Genomic DNA, 20,291 nt, shown 5'->3' with positions numbered 1-20,291 from the left:
CCTTTATAGCCTGCACAAAAATGATCTAAGCATTCCTCGTGGATAACGTTAACGAAAAAAATATTTGTTCACGGAAGTTCTTAATTGTTTGCACAATCGGGTTTCAAAACTTAAACTGCAAAAGCATAAACATTTTGCGTTACAATCTGAAGCGGATGGGTGTGAAAGATAATTCCATGAAATATTTTGTTCCTTGAGTGACGAAACAGCCAAACAATGCACCGCGTACCACTGTCCCATCCAATTATAAAGTAGCGTCGCGCTAGGGTTTTCGTGTCATTCGTGTGGAGAGTGTCTTTGCTGAAACACCTCTGGACATTCTAAGTTAGCCTCAAGGACTAACATCCGATTATGGAGGAGCTAGAGTTAGAAGCTGATTTGGACAGCGATTCGAGCCATTCGGGAGGCCGGTACGTAAACAATTATGGCTGTTTTTTGTTTTGTTTTCCTTACTTAATTTGCCTCATACCCAGGGAAAACTTCCTGCCCTCTTTTGAAAAAAAATAACGCTTCGGCTCTTAGCCATGTAAAAATTGTACATATGGCAGAAATGACTCTGATTTCATTTGCGTAGGAACATTTCCGGAAAGGATAATGCAATGCCCCTTCGGGCCGTTTAATTCGTCTGTACTAGAGATCCGAATCGCAAAAGTTTAGCAGTCGATATTCTTGTCTTTCAAGAAGAGTATGGCTTATATAACAATAGTCGCAGTTCTGTGGCGCGCGATGTAAAGTTCCCATGCGGAGCGCGAGGAATACTCTTCTATTTTTTCGTAAACCTTCTCCGCCGGCCGATCCACCTCAAGCTAGTTTTTACTTGGCCCTTCTAGTCGGAGCTTGTTCAAAAGCTAGCTTTGAACCGAATTGACCTAAAAAACTGATTAATGGAGGAGTGAGAATACACTTTGTTCGGCCTTTCTTTAACACAGTTAAAATTTCGCCGGTTAACGAGATACAGGAAGTTTGGCGGAAAAATCACTGTCACAAGGTTAAAATCACTCTAGACCTTGACCAGGCTACTTTTGCCGTTAGTTAATTACCTAAACTTAAGTTTTTCAGAACTCTAGTTAAAATATTACAACGGACGTCTTGGTACACCAAGCAGATACAACACACAGGAGTTGTGAAGAGGCACAGGCATACGCAGCAGTTCGTAACAACACCCTTTCGCCACACGAAGAATCTCGTAATGAAAGTTTAATGAAATGAAAGTTTAATGAAAGTTTAATGATATATCACAATATTACAAAAAATATCCTCTGCCCGCAGTTAGCAAAGGCTAGTCGAGGCGGGTAGTGTTTGACGTATATTATAATATAAAATGATTACAGAGCAAGCGATTAAAAATTCTAGACAAATTACAACTACATTAATACATTCAAGTTACGGCAAGAAAACAGAACAAGCTGGGGTTTTATAGTTGTGCTATTAAAGTAGACAAATCAATATGATCGTCATATTTTTCGATTCTCTGGAGGAGGAAATCATGAATTTTACTCTTAAAATTGTATTTTGATAGCTGGCGCACTTGACAAGACAAGCTATTCCAGATTCTAACACCATTTCTTGAAATGCCCTTTTTTGTAAATCTAATCTTGAACTTTCAACAAAATAGTCGCCTCTTGAAGATGATGTTGTCTTATGGGGATGAATATTAGCTTGATAAGTGAATAAGTTAGATATGTTAGAAGGTCACAAATTATTGGATATGTCATGCATCATGATGGCAACTGATTTAAAGTAAAGCATTTCCAAAGGAAGAAAACGTCATCTCCAGAAGACGTTGGGACATTCAAGCATCACATCTGGATCCATTTCGAAACGAAAGCTTAAAGTTGTAGATTATATTTCGCAGTGGTACAAAAACAAAACGCTCTAGGGTGTAAAAAAATATTGTGGGATGTGTGACAATTGATGCGGGTGGTGCATCATGGGAGAGTTTTAATTGCATTGTTTTCCCAAACCACGTCATATGACCACTTAGCCATTTGATCGGTGAAGAATTCGCAGAAATTTGATAAGTTTTATTTCGCAGAAAATTTGAACTGTGATTTTTCGCAGAAAATCTGGTAAGTTTTAACTCGTAGGAAATTTAACCGGTGAATCAGCTGAAAGAAAATTCGATCGCATTAGAAGCAAAGTCAAGACCAAAGTCGTTCGACGAAGAAGCGCATACAAAGCGCCATCAAGAAAAGTTATAATCGATTTTGGATCCTTAAGTAAGTAATAGAATGCAGAAAATGAAAATTACAATTCAAAATTCGGACCTCGCGTATACATATCATTCAGCACAACAAATGCGCATTTAGTATGAACTTTTAGCAGGAAATTTCGAGAAAGATGTTAGTCGTAAATAAGTATGCAGCACAATGGCTACTATTAGAAAGTAAATTAATTGAAAAGAAAGACTTGTTTCCAAAATCGTGGAGGATAGAAAGATAGGTATCGAAACTGAAACTGAAATAGAGCCTCCATTGTAATTTTGACCCAGATGACGCAACGTGATTGTTATGTTCTACGCACCTATTTGGTCGGTTGTAAAAATGATATGATTCGGCTAGTTAATATTGCTCCGTTCATTATAAACACTTATTCGTCGGTTTAAGATATGCTCTGTTCGTTTTACTTACTCGGTTCGTTCAGTTGTAGTAATGATACTCTGTCGCATTATAGTTCACCACTAAATTTTCTCCGATTCTTATTGGTTTAAATTGATCCCGTGACGTGATAGTGTTCATCCGCGGAGAGACACTATCAGCACATAGTGCCCGTCCGCGGAAAATACCCAGATGGATAGTACTCATCCGTGAAAAATTTTGAATGGTTTGACGGCCGCGAAGTTAGGCAGATCGGAAAAACAGTGACCTTTCAATTCTGACAGGTAGAACGTATTATTTAGCTAATGCACGGTTGTGAATTTTTGACATTTGTGACAGGCTGTACGCATGATCTGCATTTAGTGGGTTTTGATTTTTTTAAACTGGCGCGCGGAAGAAAATTAAGTGGTGAACAATAAAGACAGTAGAGTGTTTATGTCTCGGAACTATCGGTTTGATAGTTTCCCCTTGGAAATTTGATGTTCTTAAAAGTAGCATATTTGTTTTAAGAACATTAAATTTCCACGGGGCAACTATCACCCGAAAGTTCCTCGACAGAAACACTCTATTGTTGAAATCATCATTTACGAACATCGTCCGGCGGTCGTTGTACTCTCTGTCGTAAGCCGACTGTCCGCTTGCTGCAACTAATTCGAAATTGTTTTGGTCATTTGATAGTTAAGAACTTTGTTATCCTATTGTCGACTTCTTGGAGATTCTGCAGTTTCCTCACAAAAATCTTTTTTGAGCCTCAATATGCCTTGACCCGTCTATTCCATTCGGTGTATTTTGGAACGCTGGTTCGAGGATCCCTTAGCATTCCGGGAGTTGGTGACTCGCTTAGTCGTGGTGATGATTATCTTTATTTGGCTAAAAGGCACAAAATCAACCAGCAAATACACGAGTATGTTTTGCTTGGGTTGGCAACGGGGCAAACATAGCTTATTGTCCAAAAGGTGCCAAGCAATTTGAATGTTTGAACGCGGAATCGTTACATTTTGAGCAATAGTTTCGACGATAGCAGAGTGTAGCATTTGTTATCATTTCATCTGCAGTAGGGCTAAGGAAGAGGGGAAAGCTATAAGGTCTACGACTACCACTTTCTAAATAAGTAATCAGTGAGATCATTAGAAACAGAATCATGTTTTATTCGGCTCATTTACCACTTTCATAAATGGCTGCTGGATTAATATTCTTTTGTTTAAATTTACATTAGCCTTTCTGGCCTTGTTCTCCAGTTCAAAATTCATTAGAATACATTATCTCAAGCGAGGCTAGTGAGGCTAATTTGAATTTAAACAAAAGAATATCAATCCAGCAGCCATTTATGGAAGTGGTGTATCCTGTGTAGCAGGTGCTCGAGTTAGACTAGCAAACTTCTTGGGGAGCACGAGAGCAAAAAAGCGTGAGCGATAAAGGGAAAGGAGGATATTTCCAAAAGGCCTACAAAAACTGTTCTCCAGTTCTGGAACAGAAACTTTCCACAGAATGATAACGCAACAGAAGGATAGCTTGTTTTTTTCCAGCCGATGAAAGCAAGAACGAATTACATCAATGCGTCGTGCAACTTATTTCCAACTTTGATCTTCGATCCTGCGTTAAAGCCTATTTTTGGTTTTTAACGTTGGCTTACTTTCCAAAGCGTTCCTAAGACTTTTTTTTCTCGGTAAAAGAGTGTCATGGTATTTTGTTGAACCTGCTCATTTCTTGCAAATCTTTGATCATCTAAGTTTTCGGAATAAGCGTCAAAATTTGAAAGAATAGCACACTTAGTGGCATGTCTTTAAGGGTAATCATTTAAGGGATCATCGACTTAATCATTGCTTTTTTGCATGACTGGATTGATATTGCTTTCATTTAAATCTAACGTTTTACTCTTGATGGCGCTGGCTGTGTGATGAAAAAAAAAAGCGTGCTAGAGGCAAAACAACGGCATTAATGTTGAGATTGAAATGTGCAAAAATGTGAAAAAAATCCATTTTACGACGACCATTGAATATTTCGTTATTGCCCTTTTTGTAAAGAAATAAACCTCTCGACGTATGAAATACAGAGATAATGACAAGTGATGAAAATAAAGGTTTATTGAGAGTTTAATAGTTACCTCACCTAAACTTGACTCTGGAAAGCGAGAGGCTTCATATGGAAAATGACACATTCTCGTACACCTTCCCCACATAAACAAAGAATCATCCCGAGGTTAATATTTATATGTGTTTTTTAATCTTCTTACCTTTCCTCACTGAATTCTCGATAGAGAACAGTGGCACTTCGTTAATTGAGCAGATTAAATGTCGTAGTGCTTCTATGTTTCCTAATTACGAAACAAATCGCATTTTCCCGTTTAGGTCCTATAGGGCTCTGCGAAGCAGAAAAAAGGCTCGATCGGAACGTGAAGCTATCAATAAAGAACAAAGAACGCTATCAAATCGTCTTCTTCACACCTACCAGGCAACTTTCAACAAGCTGGGATTCGTTCTAGTTCGGAAGCCACGGTTTTTCCTTTTCGGATTTCTCGCAATTGTTATCGTTAGTTGCCTAGGATTCATTCGATTTCGTGCGGACCCACCCTCAGTGGAGAGTTTTATCACACCCAACAGCCAATCTAGGAAAGACTTGCGTCATGCGGCACAACTCTTTCCTCGTCTCGATGCGCGGCAAGAAGAAATCATTATGACCCCTAGGCTTGGTAACAACATCTTGAGTTGGAATTGTTTGAAGGATGTTCTTCTCGTGCACTGGACCGTGGTGAACATCAGTGGATTCCATGAATTATGCCTAAAGAAGTTGAATCCAAATCCGCATCATAAACTTACCAAACAACCTTGCATCATCAGCAGTCCACTCGAGCTGGCTGACTTTCAATTGGAAAAGCTAAAAAACCTTTCTTCCATTCTGGTTCGCGAGTTGAAAAATCCGAGTATGGTTCTCTCGACCGGTCAAACGTTCAATTCTTCATACAAAGAACTGCTGGATAATTTTCAAGCACAGCCAAAGACATTTCCCCAGAGTTCAAGAGCCGACGCCCTTCGAGTCATTTACTTCATCAAAATTGCAGCTAATGGAAAAGATAAGCAAAACATTTTTGATTTTGAAAAATCAATTGAGAATCTCCTCTCTCAGATTGGCCATCGCTTGAAGTGCGTGTCACTCTCCTTCAACACTGCGAGGACAAAAACTGATGCTCTTCAAAATGTGTTGAAACCTGAATTATGGGCACTTTGTTTTTTTCCATTTGCAATGACTGTTCTTGTCTCTATTGTCATATTCTTTTCTTCTAAGAATCTCCGTTGGCCATCAGCAGTCTTACTAATGGCTAATTCTATTTTAGCCCCACTTTTATGTTCTTCAGGTGTCCTATCAATGGCTCACATAGCCCTTTTCCCTACTACCTTGTTTATCCCTTTCTTTTTCTTGGCAAAAGGAACCTTAGATGTTGTACATTTCTTACTTGAATGGGAAAGGCAGAAAACTATAACATCACTTGAACATCGGGTCGGTATTTGTGTCTCCAAAGTAGGATATCCCGCCATGCTGTGTACATTATGTGGAACACTACTTTCCACAATTGCAATCAAATCTTCGTTTGATGTCATTTCACATTTTTTCCTGGCAATGCTTGTCATAAATACAGTCACTTCCGTGACGTTTATGGTGACAGCCATTCTGCTGATATTTCTCCATAAAATGTCGAAGGCAACAAGATCAACAGTAGTCATTGCTGATTCTGACAGTTATGAACAACATAGGGACCTAATTCAGATGATTAAACCACCGCATATTCTGAAAGCGCTCACGCGGATAATGACGTCGTTTGGTGGAAAAACTGCCGCAGTTATTTTCCTTGTCTGCATCTTTAGTCTGTGCGCCTTGTCAGCCTTACAACTTCTCGACAAAGCAAGCAACGTCCAGTCACTTTATCGAAATGACAACTTCAAGAAGTTTCACAGTGCGCAAAATACGTTTTTTACAAGCAAAGGGGACATCAGTATCCTTTTTTCCAAGAATATTGACTATTCTAAGCCGACTGTACAAAATGAAATTGTGAAGATTTGTGACAAACTCGAAACTTCCTCTTACAGCGATGGAGTATCATCTTGTTGGATGTCAGCGCTACGAAAGTGGGCGCTGTATGAAAACAAGACCTGCTCTTACTCAGCATTCTACATGTGCCTAGAAGAGTTCCTGAATCTATCGCGTAACGCTCCGATGCGGCAAGACTTACGTTTTGAACGTACAAAAACCCTTTTTAAAATTTTGGCATCTCGAGTTAATCTGAAGATGCCACTTTATGACAGATATCAGAAGGACAAGAAATCTATGGAATCATTGAGAAAAGACTTATTACAGTTTGATTTGGAACCCGTTGCAGTATCCAAGAAATTTTTCGATCTTGACGACTTGTTTTTGTTAAAACAGGAAGCGTGCGTCTTTGTTTTTGCAACTGCCACAGCCGTAGTTTTCTTAGTCTCCCTGTTATCAACTCTCAACCTGGAGATTAGCACCCTACTGGCTCTAACAATGGACATCCTATTATTGGAGGCAGCGGCTATCATGGTGGTGTTAGAGATTCCTTTCAATATAATATCTATTCTCCCTGTCTTTGCAACAAGTATCGTGGCCCTCAATTCTAGCATTCAAGTTGCCTATTCATTTGTGTTTTCAACAAAGATAGAAATTAGATATCGAGTGATCGAGGCCGTATGTTCCGTTGGATGGCCTGTGGTTTTTAGTTGGTTAGTAATGAGCTGTGGCTCCGTGTCTCTAGGATTCATTTATCCAAGTTTGGGAGACATATTTCACAGACTTCTTCCCCTGGTTTTTGCTCTTGGTCTGATTCACGCTCTCGTTGTTTTGCCTGCAATGATTGTGTTATTGACCGAATTTGTGCATTTTTTGAGTTCTCGATGTAACGCGAATACCTTGCCTATGTCTGAGGAACAAATCGACCTAGCGCCACTATCTACAGGTGCACCGGATGATAACAAACGCCAAGTCAAGTCTAAACGCCCTGGTATTTCGATCGTCGGCATCAGTTGCAGATTCCCTGGAGCCAGCAACAAGAATCTGTTTTGGGATCTACTTCAACACGGGAAGAGTTTCCACGGAGCGTTCCCCAAGAACAGAACTGAGCAGCATAGGTTGTTCTATGAATACTACAATCCCAGGCGCTTTGTGAGTGGACGCCTCTGCGTTGTGAATGGCTCCTACTTAGAGGATTTAACACAGTTCGACAACAAATTCTTTGGTATTTCTGATCAAGAAGCTCGTGCAATGGATCCTCAGCAAAGAATCCTCTTACATGTGGTTTATGAAGCTATCGAAGATGCTGGTATGCGACTTGAAGACCTGCAGGGATGTAGGACTGGTGTCTTTGTCGGAGTGATGAATATGGATTATACCGAAATTGTAGGATGCCCATCAAACTACCATAATATAGACCAATTCACCGCAGTTGGTAACGCAATGAGTATTCTTGCCAATAGAGTGTCCTTTTGCCTTAACCTAACAGGTCCGAGTATTGTTGTTGATACGGCTTGTTCGTCATCATTGACTGCTCTCAAGCTAGCCTCTGACAGTCTGCACAACGAGGAGTGCGAGGTAGCCATTGTCTGCGCACCCAACATTGTCCTTAGTCACGTTAAGCAAATGGGGTCAAGTCTTGGTGGACTCCTAGCACCTGACGGACGATGTAAGAGTTTTGATGCCTCTGGCGATGGTTATGGCCGCGGTGAGGGTTTTGCAGCAATTGTTTTGAAGTTGACTAATGCAGCCTTGAGTGACAAAGATGATCCCTACTGCGAAATTATTGCCTGTGGTGTAAACAACGATGGACAAAATGCAGTACCGATTACTGCCCCAAGTGCGAAAGTACAAGCCGAATTGTCTAAGATGGTCCTAGAACAGTCTGGATTGACTGCAAAAGATGTGGATTACGTGGAGGCGCATGGAACAGGTACTGCAATCGGAGATGTGGTTGAGGTCACCTCCATAGCTGATGTATATTCCAGAAATATAACATCACCAAAGCGAAAATTACGGATCGGCTCCGTCAAGTCAAACCTCAATCACACAGAATCTACTTCCGGTCTTGCCGGCATAATCAAGGTGGCGCTGATGATAAAAAACAAGGAGTATGTACCAACCGTCAACGTTCAGGTCTTAAATCCAAAGCTAAAGCTGGAGGAAAACAAATTATCTGTGCAACAAACGACTGAGCCATGGATAAAAGAGGATGGGAAACAGCGAGTGGCTGCTGTAAACTCGTTTGGTTTTGGTGGATCAAACGTGCATTTAATCCTTCGCGAAATTACTGCGGAGCAAATGTCGCATGAAGAAAGTGTTTTTTATCGAAGTAATGTTCTCACACTCTCAGCGCGTTCTAAAAACGCTTTACAGAAGATGGCTCATCAGTACTCTAAATGGATTGAAGATAATGTGGAGGAGATGGATGAAACCACTGTGGCAAACTTGTGTTTCTCTTTGAATGAACGCCGTAGTCGGTTTCCGCACCGACTGGCAGTTCCCTTCAGCTCCATTGCTGAAGCATCTCAGTCTTTGTCACAATTCGCTGATGAATCTGTGGGTTGGGATAAGCTGGTTTCTTACGCCGAAGCGAGTTCCAACGACGGAAAATTCGTTTTCATGTTTGGTGGTCAAGGATCGCAATGGTATGCAATGGGGAGACAACTAATTGAGTGTGAAGCCACCTTCAGAGACGCTGTCTCGGTGGTGAACAATTTACTTAAGAATCTAGGTGCGACATGGAATCTCATGGATGAGTTGATGGCTACCGAAGGAGAGTCAAGAATTTCTGAGAATTACATCGCTCAGCCGGCAACTTTTGCCATCCAATATGCGACTGCAAAACTGCTAATGTCATGGAAAATCCATCCGTCTGCCGTCATTGGGCACAGCTTAGGAGAGTTTGCAGCTGCCTGTATTTCCGGCATCATTACTGTGAAAGAAGCAGTTCAATTAGTCCTAGCTCGGTCCACCCTTCAAGATAAATGCGCTGAAGACGGTGGTATGGCGGCTCTAGGCATGTCCGAAGCAAAGGCGAGGGCGTTATTGGAGTCTTTACAGTTAAGCCACAAGCTCGACATAGCCGCAGTGAATGATGCGGACAGTGTTACTGTGGCTGGAGAATCCCAATCAATTGAAATTCTCGGTCAACATCTGGCAGTGTACGCAAGAGATATCTTCTGGCGCATTCTTGGTACTAAACGCGCTTTTCATACCATTTACATGGAACCGATTAAAGAGCCGTTTTTTACAGCTGTAAAACGTATCAACCTGAAGCCTCAGCTGTCGAAAATCCCGATGTACTCTACGGTAAAAGGCGAAGTTCTGTCGGGCCAGCAGTTTAACAGTGACTATTGGTGGCAAAATATTCGCTCTTCAGTCCAGTTTTATCCAGCCATGAAGCAAATTCTCAGCAGTGGTTTCAAACAGATCATAGAGATAAGTGCACAGCCAATTTTAGCCCATTACGTCAAACAGATTGCTCGTCAAGAAAACCTGAAAGACCAAGAAACTCCAGTTGTTTTGGCAACACTTCCTCGAAAAAGGGTACCTGTCGAAGATCAACAAAAATCCTTCCTTCAAAACACGGTTTGTCAACTGTACACGATGGGATATTCCATAGATTGGACTTGTGTGCAGAAGAATCCATCAGCAGAGTTTATTCGTTCTCTCAATTATCCCTGGCTAGAGAAAAGCTTCTGGTACGACGAGCATTCAACTTTTGCCACGATCCCTCCTATCGGATCGAAGAAAACAGCAAAGGAATCGTCACATCCGTTTCTTCTCAAAGAGAAAATGGCTGACCCCAACTCACACTTGCACTGCTGGGAAACTGAGATTGACCTCCATCGCTTTCCAACACTCAAGGATCACTCTTTTATCCAGGGAGGTGCCGTTATGCCTGGAGCAGTCTATTTGGAAATGGCATTTGGAATGGTTAAGGACAAGTTCACAGACGTGGCTGGCCTGGAGCTTAGTGATGTAAAACTCTTTAGTATTCTTACCCTCCCCGAAACACAGGTAATTAGAACAATGCGCGTACATATCAAATTCTGTTTTGGCAAGATGGAAAGTACCTACAACTGAACTTAATCATTTATTATTTTACCTTCGCTCCTAAGGTTCGATGTCTACGGCTTCGGCTTCAAAATAGCAACAGAATTAATGAGGCTCAATTTCACATTACAAGTGTTCAGGATGACGAGTCTGAAATAAACTTGAGCCGGGGGAACATCTCCATAGATCTGTTAGAAAGTCGCAACAGTTTTGATAATACAGGTATGATATCATTGAATATTCGTACTTTGTTTGTTTTTTCTTTATCACCATCACCAGGCAATCGTAGTTGGTTTTTCGTACATCAAAGAGCTCTGAATTTGTCAGTATTAGGAATGTTAATACATTCCATAAGAGAGGGCGAGCTGAGTATAATACCTTTGTTCATTTGAAACCCTTTGGTTACAATAATTCCAGCTAGGGATATATAGTTTATCAATATCTGTGAAAAAAAATTGTATTTCCTTTTTTCTCAAACGAAATTTTACAAAACGTATCGAATGGAAATCATTTTATATGAGATAACTGATCCGCTGTTTTTGTTTTATAGTTCCCATGCAAGGTGGTTCTACTATAAATGAGCTGAAAGTAAATATGGAACAAATACCTGTGGAGAGCTTTAAACGACTAACAGAAAAGTTTGGCTTTAACTATGGTCCCAAATTCTCATTAATCAAACAGATATGGCATCGAGACAACGAAGGATTTTGTTTGATTGACATAAGTGAATCGCCAACCATTCAGAGCGAAAGCAGTGCTTACGTCTTACATCCCTGCATTCTAGATGCCTGTCTTCAATCCTGCTTCGTTGCCCTAGGAGAATTAGAAGGCGATGATACATCCATTGTGCCTGTGGGGTTCAAGAGCGTTACCCTTAACCACGTTCCATCTACCAACCAGCTTTATTGCCATGCCATTGAGACCAAACTTGGAAGTTTTGATGTTCGATTGATGAGTCCTTGTGGAAAAGTTTTGTTAACCATGGGTGACTTCCGTTTAGCAGGGGTAAAGAGCACGCAACGTGAATATCCTTACGAGGAGCTTAGGTACGAAGTGCAATGGATTCAAGATGATTTACGAGAGAAGAAAAGGCTGGAACCACATCTGCATTGCCTATTGCTGAAAGAGTCTTCTAGTTTTTCACAGACCTTAATAAGAAGACTTCAGGCAGCTAATGCAAACCTGACAACTCTTGACCCGCCAAGTGCTGGAGGTCTTAACAGCGCGGTAGAAGAAGCAATAACGGCAGCCATTTCTGACATACCACCGGGAAATTCCATAAACCTTTGCATCATAAACATGTGGCCAGTGGAGGCAACTAATCGACCAGATGACTTCAGCGCGATCGATGACGTCCAAAGCCTTGCTCTGCACAGTTCTGTTTTCTTAATGAAGCTCCTGACGGAGAAGAAGTGGCACAACTGTCGAATCTACCTCGTCACCGAGCGTACACAGATGTTGGATAGCTTAGAAAAGTTTCCAGAGACAAATTCCTTTCCTTGGTGTTCTACAATCTGGGGTTTTCGACGCACAGCAGGCGTCGAAGACCCAAACTTCACACTCAAAGCTGTTGACATCAGCAACAAAAGGGACATGCACGATGTAGATTCACTTATAGATGAAATTGTGAGTGAAAGCAATGAAGAAGAGATAGTCTTTCGTGACGGCAAGCGCTTTGTTAATCGCATCCTGAGATCGGAAATTTCCTCGGAACAACCCACAGCCAATGCAGCGAAAAGCAAAGAAAAGACCTCTTGGTACCTTTCAAGAAACCCTTCTTCGTGGACGATCTGCCTGCGTGAGAGCAGCCTTTCGAAGCCATCGCACTCTGAAGCTACAATAAACCTTCTTCATTGCTGGACTCCTTCCGAATCTATCATTGATGTCTCCAGACCAAACGGAAGCGTCTTCATTCTTGGAAAGGTGACTGATTTATTGGAAAGGAGCTCAAACGCTTTGAAGATTGGAGACGAAGTTTGTGGTATCATGTCCTCAGGCCGGGTTTCGCGCACCGTTACCATTCCTATCAGCAACGTGTTTGTTAAACCAACCAGTTTAACAGGACAACAAGCCACATTTATTCCTGGCAGTCTAGCTATAGCTTTGTACGCCCTTCAAAGAGCAGCAGAAGCAGAAAAAGGAAGTCGGAAGTTACTGATACATGAAGCTAACCGTGGTCCTGGGCCTGCAGCAGTTGTCATTGCGAACGCATTAGGGCACAAGGCATTCTGCACCATTTCTGACGCTTGTAGTTCGGATACAAAAACTACTCTCATTGAGATGGGTGCAGAACGCGTAGTACATCAGAGTTCCTGTGGTCTCCATGACGATTTCAGTCACAATTTTGATGCCGTGGTATTTTTTTACCCACCTTCCCCCAACTTACTTCAGAAAAGTAGTCGTTCTCTTAAGAGAGGCGGACGTGTTATCATTCTGAGTTCCAGGTTTCAGGGTGACGTTGTGTTTAATGCAGAAACCAATGTCACATATGAGAGAACAGAAGTGGTAGATGTCCTCAGAGTTCCTCGGGTCTACCAAAAGCTCAGTGCAGAAAGTCTTCAGATGCTAGGAAGGACAGGAAATCTGGGAAAACTTCTAAGATTGCAGTCAGTATCTAGTGAAGTAGGAGAGGCCATCGAAACAGCAAACGCAGCCCTCGTAAATCCGTCAGTTTCAAGCAGTCAGGTGAACGCATCCACTGGTATATCATTTCTGCTCTATTCCTTTCTATCATCTCAAAAGGAGAGCGCCTTTGACAAGATTCCTGTCCTACCACGTGGTTTAGATGAATGTGGCCTAAGAGAAAACAGAACGTACTTGGTAGCAGGGGGCATCCGAGGGTATGGATTTGAAGTGGCTCGCTGGATGGCAGAGAATGGAGCAAAGTCGATAGGACTCATCAGCCGTTCTAAACCCTCGAATGAAAAACTTCAAGAAATCCGAGAGTTGGAAAGGAGGACTAGTACAAAGATCCATATTTTTCAGGTAGTTAATTTTTGGTTGCAAGGGTGATAAAATAATGAAGAATTTGACGTAATCAGAAAGAGGAAATGAAGAATGAAAGCTAAAATAAATAAAATGAATACTACCTCAGCTATAATTCACATTATGCTTATTCAAGGTTACTCCATTAATGTCATTAAGCAGAGGCCCTATCAATTTCAAGAAGGCACACGTAGGAATTCTTTCTAGGCCTAGATTTGTTTCAGCCTGTTTCTTTAAAACTAGTATAGTTGCTTGCACAACCTTGATGATCCTTTTATATTAAAAAAAAATTAACAAAGTTGAAGTAATCCTAAAATGTAGATTATAACAAAAATCTACGTGGCTTTTTTGTAGATCGACATATCTGACAAGGATCAAATGTTGTCTCTCAAAGAGCAACTTAAATCTCTTCCGAGCGTGGCTGGCATCGTGAACTCTGCTATGGTCCTTAAAGATCAATTCATAAGGGATTTCACTTTTGAAAGTTTCAGTATCGTCATGGGTTCCAAGATTAAAGGTTTGGAAATGGCTTCTATATTTTTTTTATGTTTTATTTATAAATTCCTTATAGATCAATAACAGTGAGATATATTGCTGAATGCACCACAATATTGCTTCTATCACTATACTACTACATAACTGTTACTACCCCTATGGTTTATGCTAACAATTCAGTAACATTCAACCATATGATAATCTTCCATTGGGGTAACTGCAACTAACTGGACCCTTCTCTTGAGAAAGTTTTAACTAGCCTTTCCATCAATGTTACAATTGGCCAATATGCCTCTCAGTACTTTGTTAAATGGTTCGGCTAACATTTTTTAACTAACTCCTAGGTTCATTCTTACTGCACGAAATGAGCCGGGACATGGATTTGGATTTCTTTGTTATGTTCTCATCCATTGCTTCAGTCTTGGGAAACATGGGACAGACGTCATACGCCGCTAGCAACCACTTCCAAGATGCTCTGGCGGAGTATCGAAGAAAGGTGCTTGGTTTACCGGGATTGGCGATAAACTGGGGACCCATTTCTGGAGCTGGAGTGATGACACGAGATAGTCATGTTGCTAAGCTGATGACTATGGGAGGATTAGGCTTCATACATGCCAAAGATGGTGAGCTAAAATTCTTAAATAAATAAACTGTAATACCCCACGAGAAGTGATTACACATAGCGCTTTCAGGGAGCTCCTAGGCTGGTAGAAAAAGTGTGCTGATCTGAAGGTGGTTGATAAGAGATTAATTCCAAAGCAGACATTGGTGGTATAAATGAGGTAGCCATTTACGCGAGTGGTTTGCAAGATGTTTCACATGCTGAGGGATGCTACATGGTTGGAAATCGTAATAAATCCCAGTTCATTTATTCATTGAGGGCATGAAGTCTTAAAGTAAACACAGATCATGTCGAAAATATCCTATGTAGCCGGTAACGAAACATTCCTATCTCTTAACTATTTTCCTAGGAGTTAAGTATATGGCGAGAATCCTCACTGAGGAACCGAGCCGCTTCCAACTTATGCTGTGTGGACTGGACTGGCCCCGATACCAGAAGACTTATGAGGGCTTGAGGAAGACGCCCCGACTATCAGCTATAACTGCTGAACAAAATATTTCTGAGAATCAATCCAATTTAGCTGTGTCTCTAGTGGAACGGATTATGATGGAGAGGGACTCTGAGAAGAAAGAGGCACTTGTTTTAGAGTACCTTGTTTTGGTTCTTCAAGAGCGGACAGGGCTTACAAATCTCTCCGAAACAGATTTCAACAAGAACTTGTATAGCTATGGCATTGATTCTACAGGGGCTCTAATTCTAAAAATGCATTTTGAAGCTGAACTGGAGGTCTCTTTTGAGGTACGTTGCTTCTTTCAAAATGTCTACACCTCTAGAAGACGACATCTCGACAAAACTTGCGAATTACTGTTTGAAGATGGTCATTTAAACAATTTCTTTGCAGCGAAGCATAAACACATTAATCAGTTGGAAATTGGTGACACAGGTACACAGCTCCTGTTCTGCTCATTAAATCTTACGTTTAACGAAATTCCCGTTGCAGATCGCGTATGATTTGTGTGATCCAGTTTTTGGGGAGATATGCGATAGGTTTCTTCTCTGACACCAATAAATAACATTAATTAACGTGATTCTTTTTCCAGGTTTTCTATTTCATGCAGCCTGATACTACCCTGATCAAAATGTCAAGAGACGTCACAGCACGGCTCAGTGGCCAAACACCAAGCGGACTACCTCAAGATACTCAAAGTCAAGAAAGTGCAATTGAACCGGCACAGGCAATGGCGGACACATCATCACTTAGTAATGTGACGCAGCAGCAGATCCAGGTCGTTCCTTTGCACACTCCTGCCACCTCAGCTGTAAACTTTTTCTGTGTCCACCCCTCTCACCGTTATGCGATGAATTTGGTGCCGATTTCCACAGGATTTCAAGGACAGGTAAATGATCTTAAATAAGTGATCTTAAGTAGCTCTGGCAATTGAAGCTTTTTCTCACAGAGCGTAACAACGCTCGCATTCATCTCATCAAATATGCTCCTTAACGTAATTTTTTCTCTAGTAACTTTATTACCTTCACACGACGTTCGAATCACGATAATCATTGAGTGAGCATATACATTGTCGTATATATGTTGTACTTGTAATAATGACTGTATATTCCCACTGAAAATAGAGTGCGTCCCTCTTAAACCCCACAATGCGCTTGTCATCGTAAGGTGAAATTTTCAATCATTGGAACAACAGCGTCACCCGCTAATAGACCATTTTACAGTTGTGTACTTAGTTGCCAAGCCTTTGATTTGAGGTGAGGCTAAGGGTGACATTGTTGGGATAGAGACCAGTATCTAGTTAGCATTATAACAAAGAAATTTGCATTTCAAAAGCAGTAACATTTGTATCATAACAAGGTCACCCTTAGCCTCACTCCTGTTCAAAGGCTTGGCCACCAAGCCAACAACTGTAAAAAAGGACTATTGATCGAAATGCTTTTCTTCACCTTATAGGATCTGGTCTCGTTTTACGCTCTGGGCTTCACCGACCCAACAGCAGTCAGTGAGGACTGGGGTACAGTACGTGAGCTTGCCACACATTATGTTCAGCTGATCATGAATAAACAACCACATGGACCGTACTTTCTTGGCGGGTATTCATACGGAGGAATTGTTGCTTACGAAATGGCCTCCTTGTTGACAGAGAGGAATCAAAGCGTTGAGTTCGTGGCCATGATTGATACATTTCCATGGAATCTGCATACACAGACTATAAGCGCAAGAATGGTTACCGTTCAGGAGGATGCAAATGCCTCACATCGACACGTACAGGTGTGTTTGCGAACCTCAATTCCTAATTACACAAGAAAGCACTAGATTGTGGAAAAGCTCAAATGTCTGTGCCATTTATTCCGCCCACTTGCGCTGAGGTCATAAGGAGAATAAACAAACTAATTAACTTCTGTTTTGAAGACTTACAAAACTACGTTTACGCCTCTGTTAGAAATTTGGTCATTGGCCACGTAAGCATTTCATAACTTCTTTAGAACTAGCGTGTTTAAAACTACTTAAAACTTTTTCTTCACAAATGAAAAGTGAAAGGAAGGCAAACTGTTATGCATGTCAATCCTTTTCACCAATAATATTTATTCTATACCTTAGGTTTTCCCCAATTCAAAAATGCTCTGTGGATTTGGACCCATGTTTATTAATTGTTCATTTTAATGATCTTAGTGTCTTGGTGCCGATACTAAAATATCGAATGCGTTTCTTTGTTTAGTTTCAATTTGAGAACCATCTGAGAAAGGTTGCACTAGACACCCTGATGATGACAGCTCAAGAATATCAGCATTTGCAGGAGAATTGCACGCAAGACCAGGTTATGGATGAACTACAGAGTATGTGCCATGAGAAAGGTCTCTTTACCTACGACTTAAAAGCTCTCAGAGAGTCGTTACTGGTGAATCAGAGAATATCTGGCAGAACGCACCTGGCGTGGCAGCCTCAGGAGGTTCGACCTGTGATATTTTATCATGCGCGATATTGATTTGAAGCTTAATTACACAAAAAAATTAAAATGATATTAATCTTCTCGATCTACCACTAGGTCCGTTATCGCGGTCCTCTTACCTATCTTAAAAGTCAAAACGAGCGCTTTTCGCCATGGTCACCCACTTCAGTAGAGGAAATATGGGGTCCACTGGTGGATGGAGGTTTTACCGTACTGGTTTGTCCTGGGGATCACTACTCCTTGAGTGAGCTACCTAACGCTGAAGTTACAGGTGGTATCTTAGCAACAGCCATCTCGTTCACCTATCGTTCGATGTTCCCTGAAATTGCCAGACCTACAAGAACTTTCAATCAAAGGCGAGCCGTGGAAAAACTTTGCCGTGGAGTACGCGTGTTCCTTCACTCCAAAAATGGTAATTTTCTTTAACAAAACTCTCTGCTAGTAATACTATTTTTTATATATAGTATTAATGTAATTTAGTATCCTTTGGTGCATTGTCATCAAATTACATTTAGTGACAATCCAAAATTTCAGATATATCTCAAAGGTTGAACACACAATGATAAAACATAAGTTAAGGTTTAACTTGGTCGATTATGAAGATGTTATCTGTCATCTGACGATTCCCAAACCTTCTTCTATTCCAGGTAAAAAAATGCCGCATTTTGGAGAACTTCATCTCCAGGAAGTTGCCGGCAGACTGGAGCTGAGATCCAAGGCTAACGAAGGAGAAATGAAGGAGAACCAGAAAACTAAGAAGATCATCGACCTGAAGGGTAATCGGAATAATCAATTGGGTTTTATGGCATTTCTTTTGATTGTTTGACATTGTATAGTTCCAAAAGAGTTTTACAGTTACGCCTGCATATTTTTTATGCATTTATTTATCATTTGTTCAAGTAAATTCGATTTTTTACATGCAGTAACCATCCCATAGAATTTCTCTTAAGCCATTGGTTCCACGACTATACCTTATTACAACCTTATATACATTAAAATGGCTTTTATCGTTTCTCTTAGACCTACGAATGGTCCTGCCAGGGCGACTCGTCTCCAGCGCCCTCAAATTTGCCGGGCGAAAGCGTAGAGCTGGAGCACATCAGAGCGGGAACCTGGAGCAAGTTGCGTCAGTAATCACGGGTCGCCGTGATTACAACTTAGAATTCACGGATTATTCCGATTTGAAAGCGTTTTACCGCATGGTTGAAGCTGTATTTGCAGTTAAATTGTTAACTAGTTAGTACTAAGTGTGGTCCATAAACTTTGCTTAGGATCAGATCAGTCGCAAATACGAGGTTTTTTTCCATAACAGCTAGTTTGTTAACCGAAGAGTTTTAAATATATTATCAAGCAGATCGAGGTTAAACTTCAGTAATTCAGGAGTAGTCTGTAGTAAACTATAGATAGCACTCACTCGTAACTCTTTCTAAAGAGAAGAAAAGTAGCTAGCATATGTTTCTTTTGTTTTGAATGACCATAATCCGAAAAAAAGATAAATTTCAGGTCTTGTCATCAAACTTTTGGTAAATTGGTCAGGTATCATCATTTATTAGCATCGTTTATCATGTATCAAACTTTGAAGTGTTCGAATCTAACGTAAGCTAACACTCAATCGTGTAGATTAATCATCTATTCTCTACAAAGATTTAGAACCACTTTAAAAAGGCTAATGGCATCGTTTTGAACTGCTATACTTTCTACCTTTCAGTCATTTGTAGCTGAACATCCACATATGTAATGAGTACATGGCAAATATATTTCCCATTGTATCTGATTAAGGATTAGGAGAATAATTGGCCACGTCAGAAGAAATTCTTTTAGTTACGGTATTGGCTTGGTTTTAAAGCTATCATAAGATGGGGTTGCTGGAGTCATTCTATAACACTGAGGCTCTTGGACAATACACGCTCCTTCGACGCTCCTAGACGGTACACTTTACGTTTTGAAAAAATATACAGGTGAAAGTGGCAATCAAAACAAAAGTTTAAACAGGGTTTAGGGTTACCTTTCTCAGCATAAATGCATGAAGAAGGTTGAGAAGTATAAATTTTCAAATTATTAGTTGTGGAATCGAAAATATAGCTTTTACAACTTATTACAATCAAACCCCGACGAGTCACCAACCAACCAGATCGGAGCAATGTTCAATTCAGTATAATAAAATGTAGAATTCATTGTTGTAAAGCTCAATTCAATATTAGAATTAAAATAGTGAATTGATTACATTTATTGAATTGAAGTTTAGCTCACGCGTGTATTATCTATGCATGTCTGGGTTTTACTTAGTCTAGGAGCATCGATCTCTAACTAACAAAGCGCAGGAAAGAGCTTGTTATGATTTTTTTTCTGCAATCGTGTAAGTTTTTTCACATTTTCCATTAGTTGTAGTTTAGATGAAATAAAGACTTCTTGTGATAGTGACCAAAGAAACACTGTGGCGTTTATATACTTTTTTAGTTAAAATATTCGACTTAAATCTCAATCTTGCATAGGGGTCCTCTAAACGAACGCACGGACCTACCAGCAGATAGAACTTCACACCAGAGCAGAAGGCAAGCAGAACTCAGGAAAGAAATTCTTGCTAACTCAAATTCTGGAGCTTTCGGTTCC

The 20,291-nt window shown here is 40.6% G+C and overlaps 1 protein-coding gene across 1 annotated transcript; it reads left to right on the top strand.

Annotated features, from left to right (window-relative positions):
- The first annotated feature begins 266 nt into the window (after positions 1 to 266).
- LOC111328932 (uncharacterized) lies at positions 267 to 20,111 on the top strand. Its single transcript, XM_022933485.2, has 13 exons — positions 267 to 410; positions 4,946 to 10,643; positions 10,745 to 10,901; positions 11,230 to 13,664; positions 14,019 to 14,181; positions 14,504 to 14,782; positions 15,131 to 15,519; positions 15,822 to 16,118; positions 16,685 to 17,002; positions 17,451 to 17,681; positions 17,778 to 18,093; positions 18,329 to 18,457; positions 18,702 to 20,111. The coding sequence occupies exons 1-13, from the start codon at positions 352 to 354 to the stop codon at positions 18,920 to 18,922; spliced, it is 10,692 nt and encodes a 3,563-aa protein (XP_022789220.2). The 5' UTR covers positions 267 to 351; the 3' UTR covers positions 18,923 to 20,111.
- Positions 20,112 to 20,291: the final 180 nt, after the last annotated feature.

The sequence above is a fragment of the Stylophora pistillata genome, chromosome 8 (genome assembly GCF_964205215.1).
Source record: "Stylophora pistillata chromosome 8, jaStyPist1.2, whole genome shotgun sequence".
NCBI classification, from domain to species: domain Eukaryota; kingdom Metazoa; phylum Cnidaria; class Anthozoa; order Scleractinia; family Pocilloporidae; genus Stylophora; species Stylophora pistillata.
The sequence above is the reverse complement of the archived record's forward strand: the minus strand, read 5'-3'. Positions and strand labels throughout refer to the sequence as shown.